Consider the following 22280-nt stretch of genomic DNA (forward strand, 5'->3'; position numbering starts at 1 on the left):
GATCCCTCTGCCTTGAGTAAAGAGACTATTTCAACTCCGCAACGTGTATTTTATTCCTGTCAGATTCAGGATCTGTGGGGGTTTTTAAATTTGATATTATTTTGGTCATTATTCAAAAACTAACATGATTTCTTTTCTTCTCAATTCAGAATTAATTCTGTTCCACCCAAAAGAATTATATCTAAGTTTATACAGTTATACAAAAGTCTTTATCTCGCTTTGAAATAGTGTATTCCTGAGTGTTGGGTATTATTAAGTATCATTATTGGACCCTGTTGGATTTGTATGTATACTGAGAGAGAGAGAGAGAGAGAGAGAGAGAGAGAGAGAGAGAGAGAGAACGATGGAGAGATAGAGAGAGATGGAGAGATAGATAGACTGATAGAATGGGAGATGGAGAGAGAGAGCACGATGGAAAGATCGCTGGAGAGATGGAGATAGAAAGTGAGATGGAGAGAGAAAGATAGAGAGTGAGTGAAAGATATATATGGAGATGGAGAGAGAGCGATAGAGAGATGGAGAGATAGCGAGAGAGATGGAGATAAAGTGAGATGGAGAGAGAGATAGAGCGATAGAGTGGGAGATGTAGAGAGAGCGCGATGGAGAGATAGCAAGAGAGATGGAGATAGAAAGCGAGATGGAGAGAGAGAGATGGAGAGAGAGAGTGAGTGAAAGAGATATATATGGAGATGGAAAGAGATGGAGAGAGAGCAAGAGAGATGGAGATGGAGAGAGATGGAGATGAAGCGAGATGGAGAGAGAAAGAGTGAGTGAAAGATATATGGAGATGGATAGAGAGCGTTAGAGAGATGGAGAGATAGCGAGAGAGATGGAGATAGAGTGAGATGGAGAGAGAAAGATGGAGAGAGAAAGAGATGGAGAGAGAAAGAGTGAAAGAGCGAGAGAGATATGGAGATGGATAGAGAGATGGAGATAGAAAGTGAGATGGAGAGAGATGGAGATGAAGCGAGATGGAGAGAGAAAGAGTGAGTGAAAGAGAGATATATGGAGATGGATAGAGAGCGTTAGAGAGATGGAGAGATAGCGAGAGAGATGGAGATAGAGTGAGATGGAGAGAGAAAGAGATGGAGAGAGAAAGAGTGAAAGAGCGAGAGAGATGGAGATGGATAGAGAGATGGAGATAGAAAGTGAGATGGAGAGATGGAGATAGAAGGAGAGATAGCGAGAGAGATGGAGATGAAGCGAGATGGAGAGAAAGAGATGGAAAGAGAGTGAGTGAAAGATATATGGAGATGGATAGAGAGCGCAATAGAGAGATGTAGAGATAGTGAGAGAGATGGAAATAGAGAGAGATGGAGAGAAAGCGAGATGGAGAGAGAGATGGAGAGAGAAAGAGTGAGTGAAAAAGAGCGAGAGATATGGAGATGGATAGATGGAGACAGAGATGGAAAGTGAAAGAGAGAGAGAGAGATATGGAGATGGAGAGAGCGAGAGAGAGAGATGGAGAGTGAAAGAGTGAGAGAGATATGGAGATGGATAGAGAGATGGAGAGAGTGAGGGAGAGACATGGAGAGAGAAAGAGATGAGAGAGAGTGAGTGAAAGAGCGAGAGAGATATGGAGATGGATAGAGAGATGGAAAGAGCGAGGGAGAGACATGGAGATAGAAAGTGAGATGGAGAGAGAAAGATGAGAGAAAGAGTGAGTGAAAGAGAGATATGGAGATGGATAGATGGAGAGAGAGCGAGGGAGAGAGACATGGAGATAGAAAGTGAGATGGAGAGAGAGAGATGGATAGATGGAGATAGAAAGTGAGATGGAGAGAGAGATGGAGAGAAAGAGAGATGGAGAGAGAAAGAGAGATATGGAGATGGATAGAGAGAGAGTGAGGGAGAGAGATGGAGAGAAAGAGATGGAGAGAGAAAGATAGAGAGTGAGTGAAAGAGATATATAGAGATGGAGAGAAAGTGAGATGGAGAGAGAGAAAGAGAGATGGAGAGAGAGAGAGTGAGTGAAAGAGAGATATATGGAGATGGATAGAGAGATGGAGAGAGCAAGGGAGAGAGACATGTAGATAGAAAGTGAGATGGAGAGAGAAAGAGAGTGAGTGAGAGAGAGATATGGAGATGGATAGAGAGAGATGGAGAGAGCAAGATGGAGAGAGAGAAAGAGATGGAGAGAGAAAGAGTGAGTGAAAGAGTGAGAGATGGAGAGAGAGATGGAAAGTGAAAGAGAGAGAGAGAGATGGAGATGGAGAGAGCGAGGGAGAGAGATGGAGAGTGAAGGAGTGAGAGAGATATGGAGATGGATAGAGAGATGGAGAGAGTGAGGGAGAGACATGGAGATAGAAAGATGGAGAGAGAGATGAGAGAATGAGTGAGTGAAAGAGCGAGAGAGATATGGAGATGGATAGATGGAGAGAGATGGAGAGTGAAAGAGAGAGATATGGAGATGGATAGAGAGATGGAGAGAGCGAGGGAGAGACATGGAGATAGAAAGTGAGATGGAGAGAGAAAGAAGAGAGAGTGAGTGAAAGAGCGAGAGAGATATGGAGATGGATAGATGGAGAGAGCGAGGGAGAGAGACATGGAGATAGAAAGTGAGATGGAGAGAGAGAGAGATGGTGAGGTGGAGAGAGAGATGGAGAGAAAGAGAGATGGAGAGAGAAAGTGAGTGAAAGAGAGATATGGAGATGGAGTGAGGGAGAGAAAGATGGAGAGAGAAAGATAGAGAGTGAGTGAAAGAGATGGAGATGGATAGAGATGGAGAGAGAGAAAGAGAGATGGAGAGAGAAAGATAGAGAGTGAGTGAAAGAGAGATATATGGAGATGGATAGAGAGATGGAGAGAGCGAGGGAGAGAGACATGTAGATAGAAAGTGAGATGGAGAGAGAAAGATAGAGAGTGAGTGAGAGAGAGATGGAGATGGATAGAGAGATGGAGAGAGAGATGGAGATAGAAAGTGAGATGGAGAGAGAGAAAGAGTGAGTGAAAGATATATAGAGATGGAGATGGATAGAGAGATGGAGAGTGTGAGAGAGAGAAAGAGAGAGAGACTGAAGAGAAAGAGACAGGGACTGACAGGGAAAGAGAGAGTGAAGTGGGTTGGAGAGATGGAGAGAGCTGGGGTGATGAGACTGATGCAAATGGAAGGGGGTTAAGGATGGAGAGAGAGTGAGTGAGAGATACAGAGAAAGAGTGAGTGAGAGAAGTGAGGTGGAGAGATTGACTGATTTAAGAGATGAAGAGAGAACTGTTTGAAGAATGAGGAGTAGAAAGAGTGAATGACCGAGAAAGAGAAGGTAAAGGATTGGTGGAGAGAGATACCTGAGAGAGAAGTGACCCCAGACAGATGGCGAGATAGAGAGAGGAAGTGCAGTGGAGAGAGAGAGAGATCGAGAGACAGATGAGAGAGGAGTGGTGTTGGGGGAGAGAGACTATAGAGAGATTATAGAGAGATTATAGAGAGATAGATTGAGAAGTTGGGTGGAGAACTAGACTGATGGAGAAAGAGATGGAGCGAACTGGGTCGAGGAGAACGATGGAGAGAGATACAGACAGAGAAGTAGGGTGGAGAGAGCAAGAGATATGAAGAGATTGAGAAAGTTAACTCACACACACTAGATGGCGCTGTTCACTTAGAAATGAATTCATATCCTCCAGACAGCAGTCACTGCTGCATTATTTTACTGCAGTCACCTCCAACAACAATCCAATAATCCTCATTTCTCTAGAAGACTACAGTTATTTATTTATTTATTATTTTTATATAAATTATTCCAGATTGATGAATTAAGTAAATAAACTGATTAACATCCATACAGGAGATTTAAACGAGTCAAAGAAAATGGACCGTGTAGATTTATCCAGAAACTGACTGCAGTGTGGAAACTTTCGGCTGATTTTATTGTGGATCATTTAATATAACAATAATGCAAGAACAAAAAAGAACTATTAGAAATTATTAAAAGGGAAAAATAAATACAGTTACCAACAAACAAATATAAAATGCCATTATATTTCCTAAAGCAAAAAAACAAACAAAATAAAACCTGGTGTGGAATGATATACAGCGCTTTAATTTCTGGATGAATAAATATAAATAAAAATATAAATAAGTAAATAAATGCTGTCATCGTATTTCCTTAAAGAATAAACACAAACAAACAAACAAAAAGCAGCATGTTTGATCAGTATCTGTGTATTTGGATGGTATTAAAAGCTCCAGGGTCTGATTTGTATCAAATGTAAACAAACAAACAAATAAACAAATAAATAAATAAGGCCGAAGAAAGCCATGGTACTTCTAATGACTAAAAAAAAAAAGCTGAATACTGTTATTGGATGATACTCAAAACTCTAAAATCTGAATTGTCTCTACTCTAAACAAACAAACAAACAAATAAATAAATAAAGCCAAAGAACGCATGACCTGAGTGCTGATCGTGTATCTGACATTAGTCCGAACTCTAAAATCGGAATTATATCAAATGTAAATCAATCAATCAGATAATACACAAGTAATAATACAATAAATAAAAAGAGTTAAGAATAATGCCATGATATTTCCTAACTTATTAAAAACAAAAAGTAAACAAACAACCCTCTCTCCCCAGTCAGAGTCAACTGAGTGTTGGGATCAGATTGTATCTCATACAAACAAACAAACAAAACACAATAAAGAAATAATGCCATAGTATTTCCCAATTTTTATTAAAAAAGAAAAAAAACAAAAACAACAAGCAAACAAACAAGAAAGGCAGAGCCAGCTGAGTTCTGAGTTTGAAATCATACCAAGTGCAAACAAACAAGCAAACAAACAAACAAACAAACATACATATAATGTTATAGTATGTCCTAATCCTAAAATCATGTCACATAAAAACAAACAAACAAACAAACCGAGAAATAATGCCTAAACTTGGGAGAATATCATCATCAACAACAAGAACAACAACAACAACAACACCCAGCAGAGCCAGGTGATAGTATAATATATAATCAGAGCTCTAAAATTGGAATTGTAACAAACAAACAAACAAACAAACAAACAAACAAACAAACAAACAAACTGATAATGTACTGGCATCTTCTATTTTATATAGAATTTTAAAATGGTATCAGACAATATTCAGAGCTCTAAAGTCACAACTGTATTGTATGTAAAAAACAAACAAACAAGCAAACAAATATACAAACAAACAAAGAAATAAACAATGCCATGTTTTTTCTTAATATATGTTTAAAAAAAACAATCAACCAAACAAGCAGCAGAGTGTGTGGTAGAGCTGGTATCAGAGATCTAACATCAGAACTGTATCACAAACAAACAAACAAACAAACAAACAAACAGTGTTGGGATGTCCTAATTGATCTATTATTTAAAATGGGTATGGGTTACAAATGAGTATCAGATGACAGTCAGAGCTCTAAAATTAGAAACATGTCACATGGAAACAAACAAATCAAAGCCATATTTACTAAAAACAAAACACAACAAAAAAACTAAGCAAAGAATCCAACATCAAAATATCCCAAAACAAAACCCACCACCACCAACAAATATATAAAAACATGAATTAATGAAAGTATGTAGTTTGGGCGTGGTTTATGCTCGTACCGCGGTTTGAACCCGCCCCTTGTGTCCAATCCCGGTAGTGTGTGGGCGGGGTTAAAGCGGTGCTGAGTTCAGTGGAGAGCGATGATGGTGATGATGATGATGGTGGTGGTGGTGATGGTGGTGATGATGATGGTGATGATGATGATGTGATGGTCCGCGCGCGCAGCTCCGCACTCTGGAGAAGAAACGGCGCGGTGTTTTCGGTTGGTCTCTGTGTGTGTGAGGTTTTTTTTTGTTGTTGTTTATTTGTTTGTTTGTCTAAACAGCGAGTTTAGACAGAAGTGAAGAAGCAAAAACAAACAGAAAAGAACGGAGGAAAGAGAAGGAGGGAGAGGCGGAGTGGGAGCGGACTCAACCCGGGATTAGAGGGACCATGTAAGCGGACGGAGAGGATGGATGTCCAGATGGAGCTCGCGCTCTTGCCGCGCTGCTTCCTGCTCCTCGCGCTCTTCTCCCTCCGCGCGAGCGCCGCGCACACAGGTAACACAGGCACACGCGCGCGCCTTTAAGCGCTGTTTTATTTGCACATTTATGAAGTTTGCATGGACTTCCGATTACCGTGAAAGATTCATAGCTGTCTGACAATCCAAATGCAAATCAAACGACTCCATTGAATTAATTATTGATATTTATTTGATTGGTTTGTTATTTGTGACACGAGGCTCGTGCTTTTCACCGCGCGCTCTGCGCTTTTATCAGGCGTCAAAACAGTACGTCAGTGTCTCGTGCTGGTGCGGCACTGTGTTGTAGTAGCGTGTTTAGGACAGTACAGTATCGACTCGGTCCTCTCGGTGTCGGATCGGTACATCCCTGATTACTTCAGGACGCCTCGCGCTGTTTCATTTCCTGCAGAAGTTTTTAACATGTCGCGTGAGCAAAGTGTGCAGGTGTAAAACATTATTTATTTATTTATTTATTTATTTATCTATCTATTTATTTAAATTATTTATGTGATGCAATTCGAGTTTTAGAGCTCTGAATGTCGCTAACATTTTTAAATTAGTTTTTATTTTATTTATTTATTTATTAATTATTTTTTTAAGGAAATAACACAGCTTGTTTGCTGTATTTGTTTGTTTGTTGGTTTGTTTTTGTTTATTTGTTTTCAATATCCAAAACTCAGTAGACTCTATGTCAGTATTTCTTCTTCTTCTTCTTCTTCTTCTTCTTCTTCTTCTTCTTCTTCTTCTTCTTCCTCTTCTTATTTGTTTAAAGAAATACCACAGTTTGTGGTATTTATTTATTTGTTTGTTTGTTTAATTATATAATCATTTATTCATTTATTTCTTGAATGGAATTTCGATCGATGAGCTTTGAGTATTGTGCAATACCTCATACTTGCTCCCTGCCAATATTTATTTATGAATTTATTTATTTAACTTTACAAAGTACATTTTCTTCTGTTTGTTTGTTTGTTTGTTTGTTTGTTCTGATTGTAAAACTCAGAATATCCTCCAGTTTCTGACACTGACAGTTTATTTATTTATTTATTGAATTACCATGCTTTTATTAATTAACTACATAATTAACACATACACTAGCTCTCTGGGGGTGAGCATTGCATGGCTTTTTTTTATAGAGTTGTTTATTTATTTATTTACATTTACATTTATTCACTTAGCAGACGCTTTTATCCAATGCGACTTACAAATGAGAAAGATACAAGCAAAGCGATATCAAGCAGAGAACAATACAAGAAGTGCTACCATACGAGATCTATTAAATGAATTCCAGAAGAAGCAAAGTGCAGAGTAGAGGTGTAAGTGCATTTTTAAATTTTTTTTATTTTTTATTATGAGTTGGTTAGGTGTTCATGGAAGAGGTGGGTCTTTAGCTGTTTTTTGAAGATGGTGAGAGATTCTGCGGTCCGGATTGAGATTGGAAGTGCATTCCACCACTGAGGAACAGTTAGTGTGAAGGTTCTGGAAAGGGATCTTGCGCCACGCTGAGTTGGAACTGCTAAACGTTGGTCGCTAATCGATCACAGATTGCGAGAGGGAACGTAGGCCTTCAGGAGAGAGTTGAGGTAGGGGGCGCTGTTCCTGACAAGGTCTTGTAGGTGAGCATCAAGGCCTTGAACTTGATGCGTGCAGCTACAGGAAGCCAGTGGAGGGAGATGAAGAGGGGTGTGACATGGTTTCTCTTGGACTGGTTGAAGACGAGGCGCGCTGCAGCATTCTGAGTAATCTCAAGGGGTTTGATGGAGCTGGCTGGGAGGCCTGAAAGCAGTGAGTTGCAGTAGTCCAGTTTAGAGATAACAAGAGCCTGGACTAGTATCTGTATAGCCTGTTTGGTGATGTAGGGTCGGATTTTCTTGATGTTGTAAAGGATGAACCTACAGGACCTTGCAGTTGCTGAGATATGGTCTGCAAAAGTCAAGCCATCATCAAGAATCCCAAGGTTCCTGGCCGTCCTGGTTGGCATGAGTGTGAGTGAGCCAAGCTGTACCGTGAGGTTGTGGTTGATTGAGGGACAGGCTGGGATCACGAGAAGCTCAGATTTTGCCAGGTTAAGCTTAAGATGGTTTTCCTTCATCCAGACCGAGATGTCCGAAAGGCAAGCAGAGATGCGTGCAGAGACGGATGGAGAGAGTTGACAGGAGGATCTGATGGATCACAGTGTCGAAAGCAGCAGAGAGATCAAGTAGGATGAGGACAGATGATCTAGAGGTTGCTCTTGCTAGTTGTAAGGCTTCAGTGACAGAAATCAGAGTCTCCTTGGAGTGGTTACTCATGAAGCCAGACTGCTTGGTGTCCAGGAGGTTGTTCTGCGTGAGAAAATTTGAGAGTTGATTAAAAACGGCTCTTTCAAGTGTTTTCGAAAGAAAAGGGAGTAGGGAAACCGGTCTGTAGTTGTCAACTATAGCAAAGTTGAGTGATGTTTTTTTAAGCAGTGGGGTAACCCGGGCTTGCTTAAATGAGGTAGGGTATGTGCCAGTAGAGAGCGATGTGTTAAAGATGTGTGTGAGTGCAGGTAATAGTGTGGGAGAGATGGACTGAAGAAGGTGAGAAGGGATAGGGTCAAGAGGACAGGTTGTGGGATGGCTAGAGAGGGGGAGTTTAGAGACATCAGTCTCTGAGAGGAGAGAGAAGGAAGTCAGTTGGGAGTTACCCGGAGGAGGAGTCAGTCTATGCATGTCTGGGGCTGAGAACAGGTTCCTGATTGATGTAACCTTGTTGGTAAAGAAAGTGGCAAAGTCATCTGCAGTGAGAGAAGTAGGGGAAGGGGGAGGAGGCGGACAGAGTAGAGAGGAAAAGGTTTTGAAAAGAATGCGGGTGTTGGGAGAACTAAGAATCTTCTCTTGGTAGAATGTGTCTTTAGCAATGGAGATGCTATTGGAAAAAGAAGAGAGAAGTGTCTGGTAATTGGTTAGGTCAATTGGGTTGTTTGATTTGTGCCATTTCCTTTCAGATGCTTTTAGTTTGGCCCGGTTGCTACGCAGAGTTTCTGAGAGCCAAAGACTAGAGGGTGATGTGCGAGCAGGTCTGGAGGTTAGGGGGCATATGCTGTCAAGAGAAGATGTTAGAGCGGAACATAGCATGTCGGTTGCGGTGTTTAAGTCAAGTGAGGAAAGGTGGCTTTCGGAGGGAAGTAAGGTAGTGACAACGGTGGAGAAATGTGAGGGGGAAAGGGAGCGAAGATTGCGACGAAAAGAGATAGAGCGAGGAGACAGTGATGGTGGTGAGGGGAGAGAAATAGAGAACTGGATAAAGAAATGGTCAGAGGTGTGGAGAGGAGTAATGAGAAGATTATGTGTGGTGCAATTACGTGTGAGGATGAGGTCGAGCTGTTTACCGGCTTTGTGGGTTGCTGGTGTGATGAACTGCTTGAGGTCGAATGTGGGAAGGGGAGCAAGAAAGTCAGCTGCATGTGGCTTGTCTAGATGAATGTTGAAATCACCAAGGACCAGAAGAGGAGTTCCATCATCTGGGATGGTGGACAGTAGCGTGTCAAATTCATCGATGAACCTCCCCAGTTGACCTGGAGGATGGTAAACAACAAGAAAGTGCATTTTGGCAGGGTCGGTGACTGTAACAGCATGAAATTCAAACAATGTGTATGAGCAAGAGGTAGAAAGGCAAGTAAATTTCCATGTTTTGGAGAGAAGCAAACCTGTACCACCCCCTCGTCTGTTGGGGCGTGAGGTATGGGAGAAGTTGAAGGCCAGGGCAGCGGGTGTGGCAGTTTTCTCAGCATGGATCCAGGTCTCAGTCAGAGCCAGCACGCTGAGATTGGAGTGGGTTGCAAATGCAGAAATGAAATCTGCCTTGTTGACAGCAGATTGGCAGTTCCAAAGTCCGACTAAGAATGAGATAGAACCTGCAGAGGCCGCATTCAGAGAGCGTAGGCTGTCCAAGTTGTGTACGTTTCTGGGAGAATGCCACGGTCTGCGCCTGTGGCAAATAACAGGGATGAACTGATGACACATTTTAGTTTGTGAAAACAGGTAACAGTAAGAGGAATAAAGGGAGAAAAGTATACTTAGCAGCACGTGTGGTGTCTTGTCGGTATCCTTGCTCGGTGGATTCGCACAGGTAGACTCGCAGGTCTTTACACGAGCTCGGTCTTCACACGACAAGGGCTGACGCTTCTGCCTCAGCGTTTCTTAATTAATAAATACCGGTGTGTTTCAGCTGAGCACGCCTCTTTAATTAGCAAAACAAAGAGTAGTCGCGTGAACGAGCGATTACCGACCGAAACCGAAACTGAATACCGGAATTTGTTTTAATCTAGCAACAAGAGTACAGCTCGTAGCAACAAGGAAGCACAGTTACAGCTTCTATCTGACAATGGGTGCTAAAACTAGTTTCAACTAAAAAATCCAGAAAGAAACACTTACCAGTTACTGTTCGCCTGGGTCAATAATCGCTTCTGCTCTGATACGCAGCTTGTCAATTTTATGAAGAAACCGCAAAGTGTGAACTCGCCCATCAGGTATCAGGGAGTATGGGAATCAACTATCAGAGAATCAGGTCAGGGAGTCAGGTATCAGGGAGTCTGGGAATGAGCTATCAGAGAATTAGGTATCAGGGAGTCAGGTATCAGTGAGTCAGGTATCAGAGAATCAGGTATCAGTGAGTCAGGTATCAGAGAATCAGGTATCAGTGAGTCAGGTAGCAGTGAGTCAGGTATCAGAGAGTCAGGTATCAGAGAATCAGGTATCAAGGAGGCAGGTATCAGAGAATCAGGTATCGGAGAGTCAGGTATCAGAGAATCAGGTATCAGTGAGTCAAGTATCAGAGAATCAGGTATCAGAGAATCAGAGAGTTATGAATCAGGGAGTCAGGTATCAGGAAATCAGGCATCAGGGAATGAGGGAGTCAGGTATCAAAGAATTAAGAATTTAAAGAATTTACTCTTTTTATGACCAACTCCTTGCACCTTAGATGAGAACTAAATGCAGATGGCATCTTGATGACTTGACAAGAACTCGCCCGTCGAGAAAATGTCGGAAAACTGAAAGTTTCCATCTTTACTGACACTGGAGACTCCTTCCATAAAATAAGAATGAGCCCATGCGACTTCTATCAGAGCTGCTGTCATAAAAACACCTTCCGACCAATCCAACAGCGCTGCTCAATGGATTGTGTTTCAACATCCCAGTAGACTATTACTAAAACGAGGTATGCGTGTGTTGTATCTCCTCTCTGGTCTCTTCCAGAACATATTCACAGAAGTGCTGGTTTTCTTCTTAGCTTTTGTTGTTGTTGTTGTTGCTCTGGATAGGAATCTCTGATCCCTCCAACCTGTCTTGTGTAAATTGCTGTGAGATTCGCTCTCTTTCATTACACCCGAATGCCAGCTGCCGTAGTCGAGCCGACCCGACCTTCCGAGCGTGTGACCCTCGTGCTGCAGTTCCTCAAGAGTACGAGGAATAAACTCTGCGAAACAGGGATGTCTCCGTGCGCAGACATTTTCACAATACCTACACTATAAAGTTTTGTTTTGTTTTACTATGAGATTGCAGAGATAAATAATAATAATAATTTAAAAAACCAGTTATCTATTTAAAGTCTAAATTAACGTGTTGTATTTATTATGGCTTTCTCAAGTGGTTTCCGTGTAATAACTTATAGTATTCTTCACATTTTTAAATTTATTTTTAATTATTATTTTTTTACTGTTTCTACACACCTGTATTTCAAATGCTGATTTGTTTAATTCCGACCATTGTTTAATTGGGGAAATGACTCCAAAGTTTTGGGGTTTGGCTTTTAGTTTTCAATGCTGGAGTCAGGGACTCTGGTATCAAGGAGTCAGGGAATCAGGGAATCAGTGTATCAGGTAAAAGGGAGTCAGTTATCAGGGAATCAGGTATCAGGGAGTCAGGGAATCATGTGTCAGGGAATCAGGTATCAGAGAATCAGGTATCAGAGAATCGGTATCAGGGAGTCAGGGGATCATGTGTCAGGGAATCAGGGAGTTAGGGAAGCAAATGTCAGAGAATCAGGTATCAGTGACTCAGGTATCAGGGAGTCAGGGAATCAGGTGTCAGTGAATCAGGTATAAGGGAATCAGGTGTCAGAGAATCTGGTGTCAGAGAATCAGGTATCAGGGAGTCAGGGAATCAGCTATCAGAGAATCAGGTATCAGTGAGTCAGAGAATCAGGTATCAGGAATCAGGGAATCAGGTATCAGAGAATCAGGTATCAGGGAGTCAGGGAATCAGCTATCAGAGAATCAGGTATCAGCGAGTCAGGGAATCAGGTTTCAGAGAATCAGGTATCGATGAGTCAGGTATCAGAGAGCCAGAGAGTTAGGAATCAACTACCTGTACCTTAGATGAGAACCAAATGCAGATGGCAACTTGGACTGGACACATTACAACATCATATATATATATATATATATATATATATATATATATATATATATATATATATATATATATATATATATATATACACACACACACACACACATATATACAGTATCTGACAAAAGTGAGTACACCCCTCACATTTTTGTAAATATTTGATTATATCTTTTCATGTGACAACACTGAAGAAATGACACTTTGCTACAATGTAAAGTAGTGAGTGTACAGCTTGTGTAACAGTGTAAATTTGCTGTCCCATCAAAATAACTCAACACACAGCCATTAATGTCTAAACCGCTGGCAACAAAAGTGAGTACACCCCTAAGTGAAAATGTCCAAATTGGGCCCAAAGTGTCAATATTTTGTGTGGCCACCATTATTTTCCAGCACTGCCTTAACCCTCTTGGGCATGGAGTTCACCAGAGCTTCACAGGTTGCCACTGGAGTCCTCTTCCACTCCTCCATGACGACATCACGGAGCTGGTGGATGTTAGAGACCATGTGCTCCTCCACCTTCCGTTTGAGGATGCCCCACAGATGCTCAATAGCGTTTAGTCCATCACCTTCATCCTCAGCTTCTTTAGCAAGGCAGTGGTCGTCTTGGAGGTGTGTTTGGGGTCGTTATCATGCTGAAATACTGCCCTGCGGCCCAGTCTCCGTAGGGAGAGGATCATGCTCTGCTTCAGTATGTCACAGTACATGTTGGCATTCATGGTTCCCTCAATGAACTGTAGCTCCCCAGTGGCGGCAGCACTCATACAGCCCCAGACCATGACACTCCCACCACCATGCTTGACTGTAGGCAAGACACACTTGTCTTTGTACTCCTCACCTGGTTGCCACCACACACGCTTGACACCATCTGAACCAAATAAGTTTATCTTGTTCTCATCAGACCACAGGACATGGTCCCAGTAATCCATGTCCTTAAGTCTGCTTGTCTTCAGCAAACTGTTTGTGGGCTTTCTTGTGCATCATCTTTAGAAGAGGCTTCCTTCTGGGACGACAGCCATGCAGACCAATCTGATGCAGTGTGCGGCGTATGGTCTGAGCACTGACAGGCTGACCGCCCACCCCTTCAACCTCTGCAGCAATGCTGGCAGCACTCATACGTCTGTTTCCCAAAAACCTCTGGATATGACGCTGAGCACATGCACTCAACTTCTTTGGTCGACCATGGCGAGGCCTGTTCTGAGTGGAACCTGTCCTGTTAAACCGCTGCATGGTCTTGGCCACCGTGCTGCAGCTCAGTGTCAGGGTCTTGGCAATCTTCTTATAGCCTAGGCCATCTTTATGTAGAGCAACAATTATTTTTTTCCGATCCTCAGAGAGTTCTTTGCCATGACGTGCCACGTTGAACTTCCAGTGACCAGTATGAGGGAGTGTGAGAGCGATGACACCAAATTTAACACACCTGCTCCCCATTCACACCTGAGACCTTGTAACACTAACAAGTCACATGACACCGGGGAGGGAAAATGGCTAATTGGGCCCAATTTGGACATTTTCACTTAGGGGTGTACTCACTTTTGTTGCCCGTGGTTTAGACATTAATGTCTGTGTGTTGAGTTATTTTGATGGACAGAAAATTTACACTGTTACACAAGCTGTACACTCACTACTTTACATTGTAGCACAGTGTCATTTCTTCAGTGTTGTCACATGAAAAGATATAATCAAATATTTACAAAAATGTGAGGGGTGTACTCACTTTTGTGAGATACTGTATATATATATATATATATATATATATATATATATATATATATATATATATATATATATATATATATATATATGTGTGTGTGTGTGTGTGTGTGTGTGTGTGTATGTATATATATACACACATACGTATATATATATATATATATATATATATATATATATATATATATATATATATATGTGTGTGTGTGTGTGTGTGTGTGTGTGTGTGTGTGTATATATATACACACATACGTATATATATATATATATATATATATATATATATATATATATATATATATATATATATATATATATATATACACACACACACACATATATACAGTACACCACAAAAGTGAGTACACCCCTCACATTTTTGTAAATATTTGATTATATCTTTTCATGCTCTTTAAATGTAGACAAACATGGTTATATGTATATGGTTGTATATACAGTACAGTAGCCTCTGATTGGCCAGTTTATTATATAAACCAGTCGACTAACTGGAAGTTCTGTGTCTGTAGTGAGCAGGGAGCTGAATCCCAAAGCCTTCCTGCTGGAAATATAATGCACTGTTTTTTTTTTTTTGTTTTTTTTTTGCGCTGGCTGGAGGGAGGGTTTGTGTTCTCCTCTACTTGTGATTCCACTCAGAAGACGAATCTCCTGCGGTTTCCTTTTCCGACCGAGCGGGACGACGACATTTCTCCCTGAAGATTCCCTAAAGGAATCAGTACTCCTCTCTCTCTCTCTCTCTCTCTCTCTCTCTCTCTCTCTCTCTCTCTCTCTCTTCCTGTCGACTCCTTCCTTGCGTTCTCTCTCGTCCTCTCTGGTGTTTTTGTAGACACGATTTAGCATTGCGTTATGATTATTTACGGACCTTATTGATCGACTGGTAAGGATTCCTGGTGGTCTCGATAACGCGGTAAACAGTGCGGAATCCCAACAAGCTCTTGCGTTGGATTATTTATATGTTACTATCATTAACACATGGTGGTACTGAAGATATATGTGGACTGCAGCAGATGTTTTTATGATGTGCTGTTCATCCGGTGTGTGATTTGCCAATGATTACCATTTGTCTGTTAAAGATACTGCAAAGCCTGAGGACTTTCCCATGGTGGAAAACCTAAAGTTACAGCTTTACAGGTCTTACCTGAAACTGGAGACTCCTTCCATAAATGTTAACTAAATAAAATAAAATCCTCTTACATTCGATATCAGCTTGTTATAGTCCTCGCATATTAGAACGAGTGCTTTTTAATATAAACCTGCGCAGTAATGTCGTTTCCAATTTATCTGGAAGTTTCTGTGAAAAGAAATGAAGCGCACCAGGGGCTTTATCCACTTACGCCGTCGCTAAGCACTAACGCTCTGCTGTCGGACCTCATTTTCTGTCAGCGCTTTCATTTCCAATAAAACCTCATCGGGGGATGAGATTTTATTGGAAATGAAAGCACTGATGGTTAAATGTGTTCTCAAGACCTTGTGGGTTTTTTTTTCCCTGCCGTTTAATATTGATTTAAAGGCAACACAGCGACGATGTTTTGAACTGGAACAGAGCTGCTAACATTTTTACCAGATTTTTCAAAATGGACATGAGCATATGTGCTGTTTGTGGAAATCTTGTTATGATCCCCCCCAAAAAAGAAAAAACCCTGTCTCTTTTGCTTTTACGTTTAAATTGTATAATTTTTTAATTGTATAACCTTCGATTTTTATGTCAAATCACGCTGTCGAGTTACACCTGAATTTCATAAATATACATTTTCAATCAGGACAAAAGTAACGGCGCCAGAATTAAAGGGAAAAAAAAAACGTTTCTACGGAATCCGACTCACTGCAGTGGCTAAGCTGCATTATTGGAAGATTTACGAGATGCTTGGGAGACGCGCTATCATCCCTTTTTCAGCTCTCTGTGAGGTCTGGCTCTAAATGGAGTTTTGTCGGCGTGACAAAATGTAAATCGAAATGTGCCGTAAATGCGCTCGGTCGCCATGTACGAAACTACCATAAATACTGAGTTTTGTGGGCGTGACTAAACGTAAATCAGCCGCGCGGTGAATGCGCCCGGTCGCCGTTTATCTACATGTGTACTCGCGTTGATGAAACTTTCATAAGAGTTTTGTGAAGCGTCTTTCATGGTTGCAACACGAAAAATTCCATGCACACACCTCGCTTTAATACAAGCTGATATTTTTTTCTTGTTGTAGGGGGCGTGGCCACCATGCACAGTGCTGAATTTATGAGGCTCCATATCTTCGGGACTCCAGGTGTCCAATACGGCATCTTCGAGTCGTGTGTAATGAATAAAATCTCCCTTCAATGGGTTTAAAATGCCACCAAATGCTCAGATGGTGTTATTTGGAGTATCTGGCCCGGTTTATTGGATGCCGACTGGCTGCGCTTATTTTTACATGGCAGTGTTTAAAATTTTTTTTCTGCTATCAGTGCCAGGTCATCTGTTGTTTGATCCCATATGGTACTTTGTCCTAGGGCTTAGGCTAGCTGGGTTTAGCGACTCACAACATGGCTGACCGGGACACCGACTTGGGCTCTGTTTCTACTGCGAAGTAGCATTACTGTGTATTTTTCTTTCGACAGATGGCTGATAAAATAAATAAATAAATAAAAAAGTCGTTAAACCTTTAATTAAGGTTAGCTAGCAATGCCAGCTGTTCACTGCTTTTGGCAAACAAGCTAGCCAATTAGCCCTTTGACTGCGGTAGTATCTAGAAATTTTGTCTAGATCTGAGAGATCCGAGATCAGAAATATCGGGCTTGTTCTGCTCTTCTTATTCTTATTCTCCAGGTCAAAACATATTCCTTCTTCGATATTAAATTATTAATATCACCGACTTGTGTGTGTGTGTGTGTGGGTTGTTTTTTTTTTGTACAGTGTACATACACTTCCTCTGTGCAAGTGCAAAAACGAGTAAAGAATACTTTATGAGATGTGGAGCAGCAGATTGAACAGCCCTCCCAACACACACACACACACACACACACACACACACACACACTCTGGTTGATCCCAACCTTACGAGCTTTACCCATATGAATCAATAGGTTATGGGTTAGATTGGACATTTACCCTTATGTTCTCCGAGGATGACTTTGCTTGCAGTAGGTCAAAAAGTTCAGCCGAGTAGGAAAATGTAAAGAAAACACCGGAGTTCATGTATTATTTACCGCTGTAGGACAGGAGCTGTCAGCAAGACGTTCTTATTTACAGGTAAACAAGTGCAGATATAAGCGCAACATTTTATTGAGAAATTTCAAAAGCTACCCACCAATGTTCGAGTAATGATTTTATGCTGATTATTATTTTTGTTTACTTTGTACCTTGAGAGCATGACAGCCTGGACTATTTGCAAACGGTTCCGTCCTCGCAGAACTTCTCCTTCCGTGAACGATCGATCTGTTCAAGGTCTCTGAGTCCCGAGAGCGGTATTTATGTATGTATTTATTTATTTATTTTTGCATTGAAACTTTCCATAATAGGGAACACCGTGTGCGCAAACCACCTTTGCGTAAGGTTTCCAGAACACCGCGAGAACATCACGTGTGCTGCACGGAAAATCGGGAAAGGTTCTTAAGAATCGTTTAAGAATCGTTTCCACGTTCGTAGAGTGCTTTTAATGCTTACGTTTATTATCCTGAGTTTGTACTACTGTACAGCGCTATCGGATTCTCGATTCTGATTGGTCGGAAGGTGTTTGTACTGCGCACATCACGTGACGTTATCTTGCAGATAAGTTAAATAATTGTCGAAACGGTGCCGTTTTCTGTAACGTTCATGGAAGGAGTCTCCAGTGTAGGCGCTTTGTAACGGTCAGAGGTAAAGCTGTAAATTTCGGGGGTTTTCCCCGCCGCCATGGGGAAGTCTACGCTTTGAGTTTGTGCTTCGTAGCTGCTAGGAGTTGTTTTGTGGATTGTTGGTTATTTGCCGTATAACATCTTGCAATTTTTTCTAAATATTTTCAGGTTTATGCGGCATTATTAACGTAAATTAGGGTTGTCAGGTTTTCATGAAAGAAAAACCATACCGGAATTTTAAATAGATTAAAAAAAAAAAAGTTAATGCTATGTAAATACAACAGGTGGTTGTTTAAAACTCTTTGGTGTGAATTTGCTAAACAAAAGTCGGGGTGAGAGAAAAGCCTCTGAAGCTAATGAAAGGAATCTCGCTCTAATGTCTGTAATTAGGTTAATTACCAAGGAATCACAAGAATTAAGCAGAATTAAGCAATTAGGAGTTTTGTGCTTGTGATTAAGCTTTTTTTTATTATAGTTTTCTTAAACCCATTTGCTTTGTTTGTTAGATCTTGAAAAAAAAAAAATTATGATTTTATTTACCAATTATTTTAGAACGGTACGCACGGTGGCTTAGTTGCAAAGCACGTTCGCCTCACGTTGCCAGGGTCGGGGGTTCGATTCCCGCTGCTGCCCTGTGTGTGCGGAGTTTGCATGTTCTCCCCGTGCTGAGGGGGTTTCCTCCGGGTACTCCGTTTCCCTCCCCCAGTCCAAAGACATGCACGGTAGGCTGATTAGCGTGTCCAAAGTGTCCGTAGTGAATGAACGTGTACGTGATTGTGCCCTGTGATGGATTGGAACCCCGTCCAGGGTGTACGCCGCCTTGTGCCCCATACTCCCTGGGATAGGCTAAAGGTTCCCCACGACCGTGTAGGATAAGCGGTATAGAAAATGGATGGATGGATGGATTATTTTAACAAATAAAAAAAAAATTCCAAAAAATTTTTTCATTATAAATGGACTAGAAGCAGCTGATGTTGTGTTAAAATGTACTTAATTTTTTTTTTCAAAAATTCTAAAATGTAAAGATTTTTTTAAAATATAAAAAATATACATTTTAGTAGCCAGTAAATAAAATATCATTAAACAGGGTTTTTAACCTTCTGTACATATCATTAAACATATCACATCCTTTAAATATGTTTTCCTGCGATCCCAGTAGCGCCCTTGCTCAGGGAAGTCGATAATAAGTCTGCATGTCTTGGTAGGTTCGTTACATTCCCTTATGTTTCTCAGGGAAGCGGTCCATGTGGAATGTTCCGGCGGACCACCGTGTGTGTGTACTGAATGAAAGCGTACAGCTGGTGGCGAAGTTTCATTTATCATTTAAAAATGCAGCGGGGTTTGATGGAGGACCTGGAAGCTGTGCTGCCCTCTCCCCTGTCACACACACAGACATTCAGTTTGATGAATGAGCCACTGTTTGCTTGTTCATAAAACCCCCTTTTGATAGCACCGGCGAGTCAGAGATCCTCTGAATCCTGCAGTCTCGTCTCCAAGTCATGTAAAATCTGTTGGAATCCTAACGAGTCAGGGGGATTGCGCATGAACTACAACTGCTAATCAATTTTTTTATTTTATTTGCAATTGAGAAGACATAGTGGTCTTCGTACAGTTCAGTGTTATGGTAGTTATGGGTCGTTCTTTAACATTTCACCAAGTTTTTGGTGCTCATGGCTAACCCTGCAAGAACTAATCAATAAAATGGCTAAAATTCAATAATAAAAATAGCCTTATCATAGTTGTCGCATTCTACCTCTAACCTTGTCATAGTGTTCGCTTTCTACCCCTAACCTTGTATAGTGTTCGCTTTCTATCCCTAACCTTGTCATAGTGTTCGCTTTCTACCCCTAACCTTGTATAGTGTTCGCTTTCTACCCCTAACCTTGTCATAGTGTGCACTTTCTATCCCTAACCCTGTCATAGTGTTCACTTTCTACCCCTAATCTTGTCATAGTGTTCACTTTCTACTCCGAACCTTGTCATAGTGTTCGCTTTCTACCCCTAATCTTGTCATAGTGTTCGCTTTCTACCCCTAATCTTGTCATAGTGTTCGCTTTCTACCCCTAACCTTGTCATAGTTATCACTTTCTACCCCTAACCTTGTCATAGTTATCACTTTCTACTCCTAACCTTGTCATAGTTATCACTTTCTACCCCAACCTTGTCATAGTTGTCACTTTCTACCCCTAACCTTGTATAGCGTTCGCTTTCTACCCCTAACCTTGTCATAGTGTTCGCTTTCTACCCCTAACCTTGTCATAGTGTTCCCTTTCTACCCCTAACCTTGTCATAGTTGTCGCTTTCTACGCCTAACCCCATAGGTGTCATTTCCTAAATGATTGTTGGTGTCACTTTCTACCTCATCATAGGTGTCACTACCTTTTGTCATAATTTGCCACTTTCTAGCTTGTCATAGGTCTCACTTTCTAAATTATCATTGGTGTCACTTCATAACTTGTCACAGGTGTCGATTTCAAACTTAGCATTAGTATAACTCCTAACTGATCAGAGGTATCACATCAGAATTTGTCACAGATGTCACTTCCTAGTTTGTTCCAGTTTTCACTTCCTAACTTTTCATAGGTGTCAAGTCCTGCTTCGTTGGAGTTGTCACCTGTCATATGTGTTACTTACTAAAATAACATAGGTCTTCCTTGCTTACCCATCATATGTCTGTCCTCTCGTCTGTTATAGGTGTCACTTCCCTACTTGTCATAGGTGAATATTCTTCACTAGTGAGTTCTTACTTCCTTATTTGTCGTAGTGTCGCTTCATCACCTTATCTCCCTGGGATATTGCAGCAAATTTTGCAGCAAAGACTGTCGTCTCTGTAACTTTGACAAATTTATCGATAACACGTCTTTGGCTAAACAAACTCTCTTTTTTCGAGTTCTGCTAGCATCGCAAGTTCGCCTAAAACGTTTTTGAGTCATTTTTGTCTAAATGTGAGGTGAAGTCACATATAGGGGCATATATCATACATATTTAATGACACTGCTTTAGGCTAGAATAAAGCTCTCCAGTGTTTCATACCCTTACAAATAAACATCCGTCATCTGTGCAATCTGTTTAGACCAAGCATGTCAAGTTCAAGTCCTGGACGGCCATAACTATACAAAGATTTGATGTTACCCCTGTTTTAGACACCAAATTCATCCCATGAAGGCCTTGGGAGTTAGCTGATGAGTTGAGTCATGTGTGTTAAATGACCAAGAGGAAGAAAGCTAAATTCTGCCCTGCTGCACCTCTCCACGAATGGATTCCATATAGAGATCGACCGATAATCAATTTTACTGATATTTTTCCTGCTATTTAAGCATTTTTTCATAATTGGATATCGGGCTTTGTAATACCGGATCCACAGATAAATGGTGCCATCTTGTGGGTATTTATTACAGGGACCGCCTGTATTTATTTAACATAACAGCCATCAATACACAAATGAGCTGTGTTACATCTACACTTGATATAACGCTTGAATAATTTTTAAGACTAGAGAACTCATTATAAGTTGCATTTTCAGTTGAAATTGGGGAAACCACTTGAAGCATTTGTTGTGTTGAACAATTTCAACTCTGTTTTATTTGATTTGTTCGTTGCAAACAGCTGAAAGTCTGTAAATTTTGACAACAAACCTGATTTCCAATGGGGGTTGAATAATTTTGATTGCAACTGTATAACATGATCGCATTTTCAGTGTTGTACATGCTCCAGCAATGAATAAACTTCAACACCATAAAAAGATCCTTTTAAAAGTATAAAAAGCCATGCCTGCTAGAATAGATTTTTTTTCCCGATAAAAGATGGCGAATAGAGAACGAGCGTCCACTTTCAACATCACCACCTACTACTCTCACTTCAGAATGAAGAGACTCTCAGTTCTTTTCTTTGCCTCTCATAGCCACTTTTACAAATCCTAGGCCTTCTGTGTTTGCTTGACATTCGTCTTTGATGAATAAATAATAGCGTATGGCCCTTTGCTTTAAGTTTGTATTCACTGCTATATCACTTGCCCAGAAATCGCTCTCTGTGAGCAAATTCTATTTACAGTAGTGAGGTACCGAGAATCATTGTTCATCCAGAATTGTTCATCGTAGACATGCGAGATGCGCGGTGATCCTTGGTGACCCTGAAGACTGGGAGTTTTGGCTTCACCCATAACTGTGTTAACCTCGATTGAATCGCAGGCAGTGGGTGCTTTGTCTGTGTGAATGGACACATTAGCCTTCAGAGGCGTTCGTGACCTCCCGAGGAAATGGCTCAGAGCCGTTTTCCCATCATCTCCTTCTGACCCAATGTCTGAAGGACAGAAATAAAGAAACCATTACACACATATATATCTTGGAGTTGACAAAA

The 22280-nt window shown here is 41.1% G+C and overlaps 1 protein-coding gene across 1 annotated transcript in view; it reads left to right on the forward strand.

The window, feature by feature from the left end:
- Positions 1 to 5687: 5687 nt before the first annotated feature.
- Positions 5688 to 22280, forward strand: part of LOC108258402 (receptor tyrosine-protein kinase erbB-4) — a 114598-nt gene continuing 98005 nt past the window's right edge. The window contains exon 1 of the mRNA XM_053676131.1: positions 5688 to 6058. Within this exon, the coding sequence (XP_053532106.1) occupies positions 5971 to 6058 (88 nt within the window). The 5' untranslated portion in view covers positions 5688 to 5970. The remainder of the gene's footprint in view (positions 6059 to 22280) is intronic.

Source organism: Ictalurus punctatus, chromosome 26 (assembly GCF_001660625.3).
Source record: "Ictalurus punctatus breed USDA103 chromosome 26, Coco_2.0, whole genome shotgun sequence".
Classification (NCBI taxonomy): domain Eukaryota; kingdom Metazoa; phylum Chordata; class Actinopteri; order Siluriformes; family Ictaluridae; genus Ictalurus; species Ictalurus punctatus.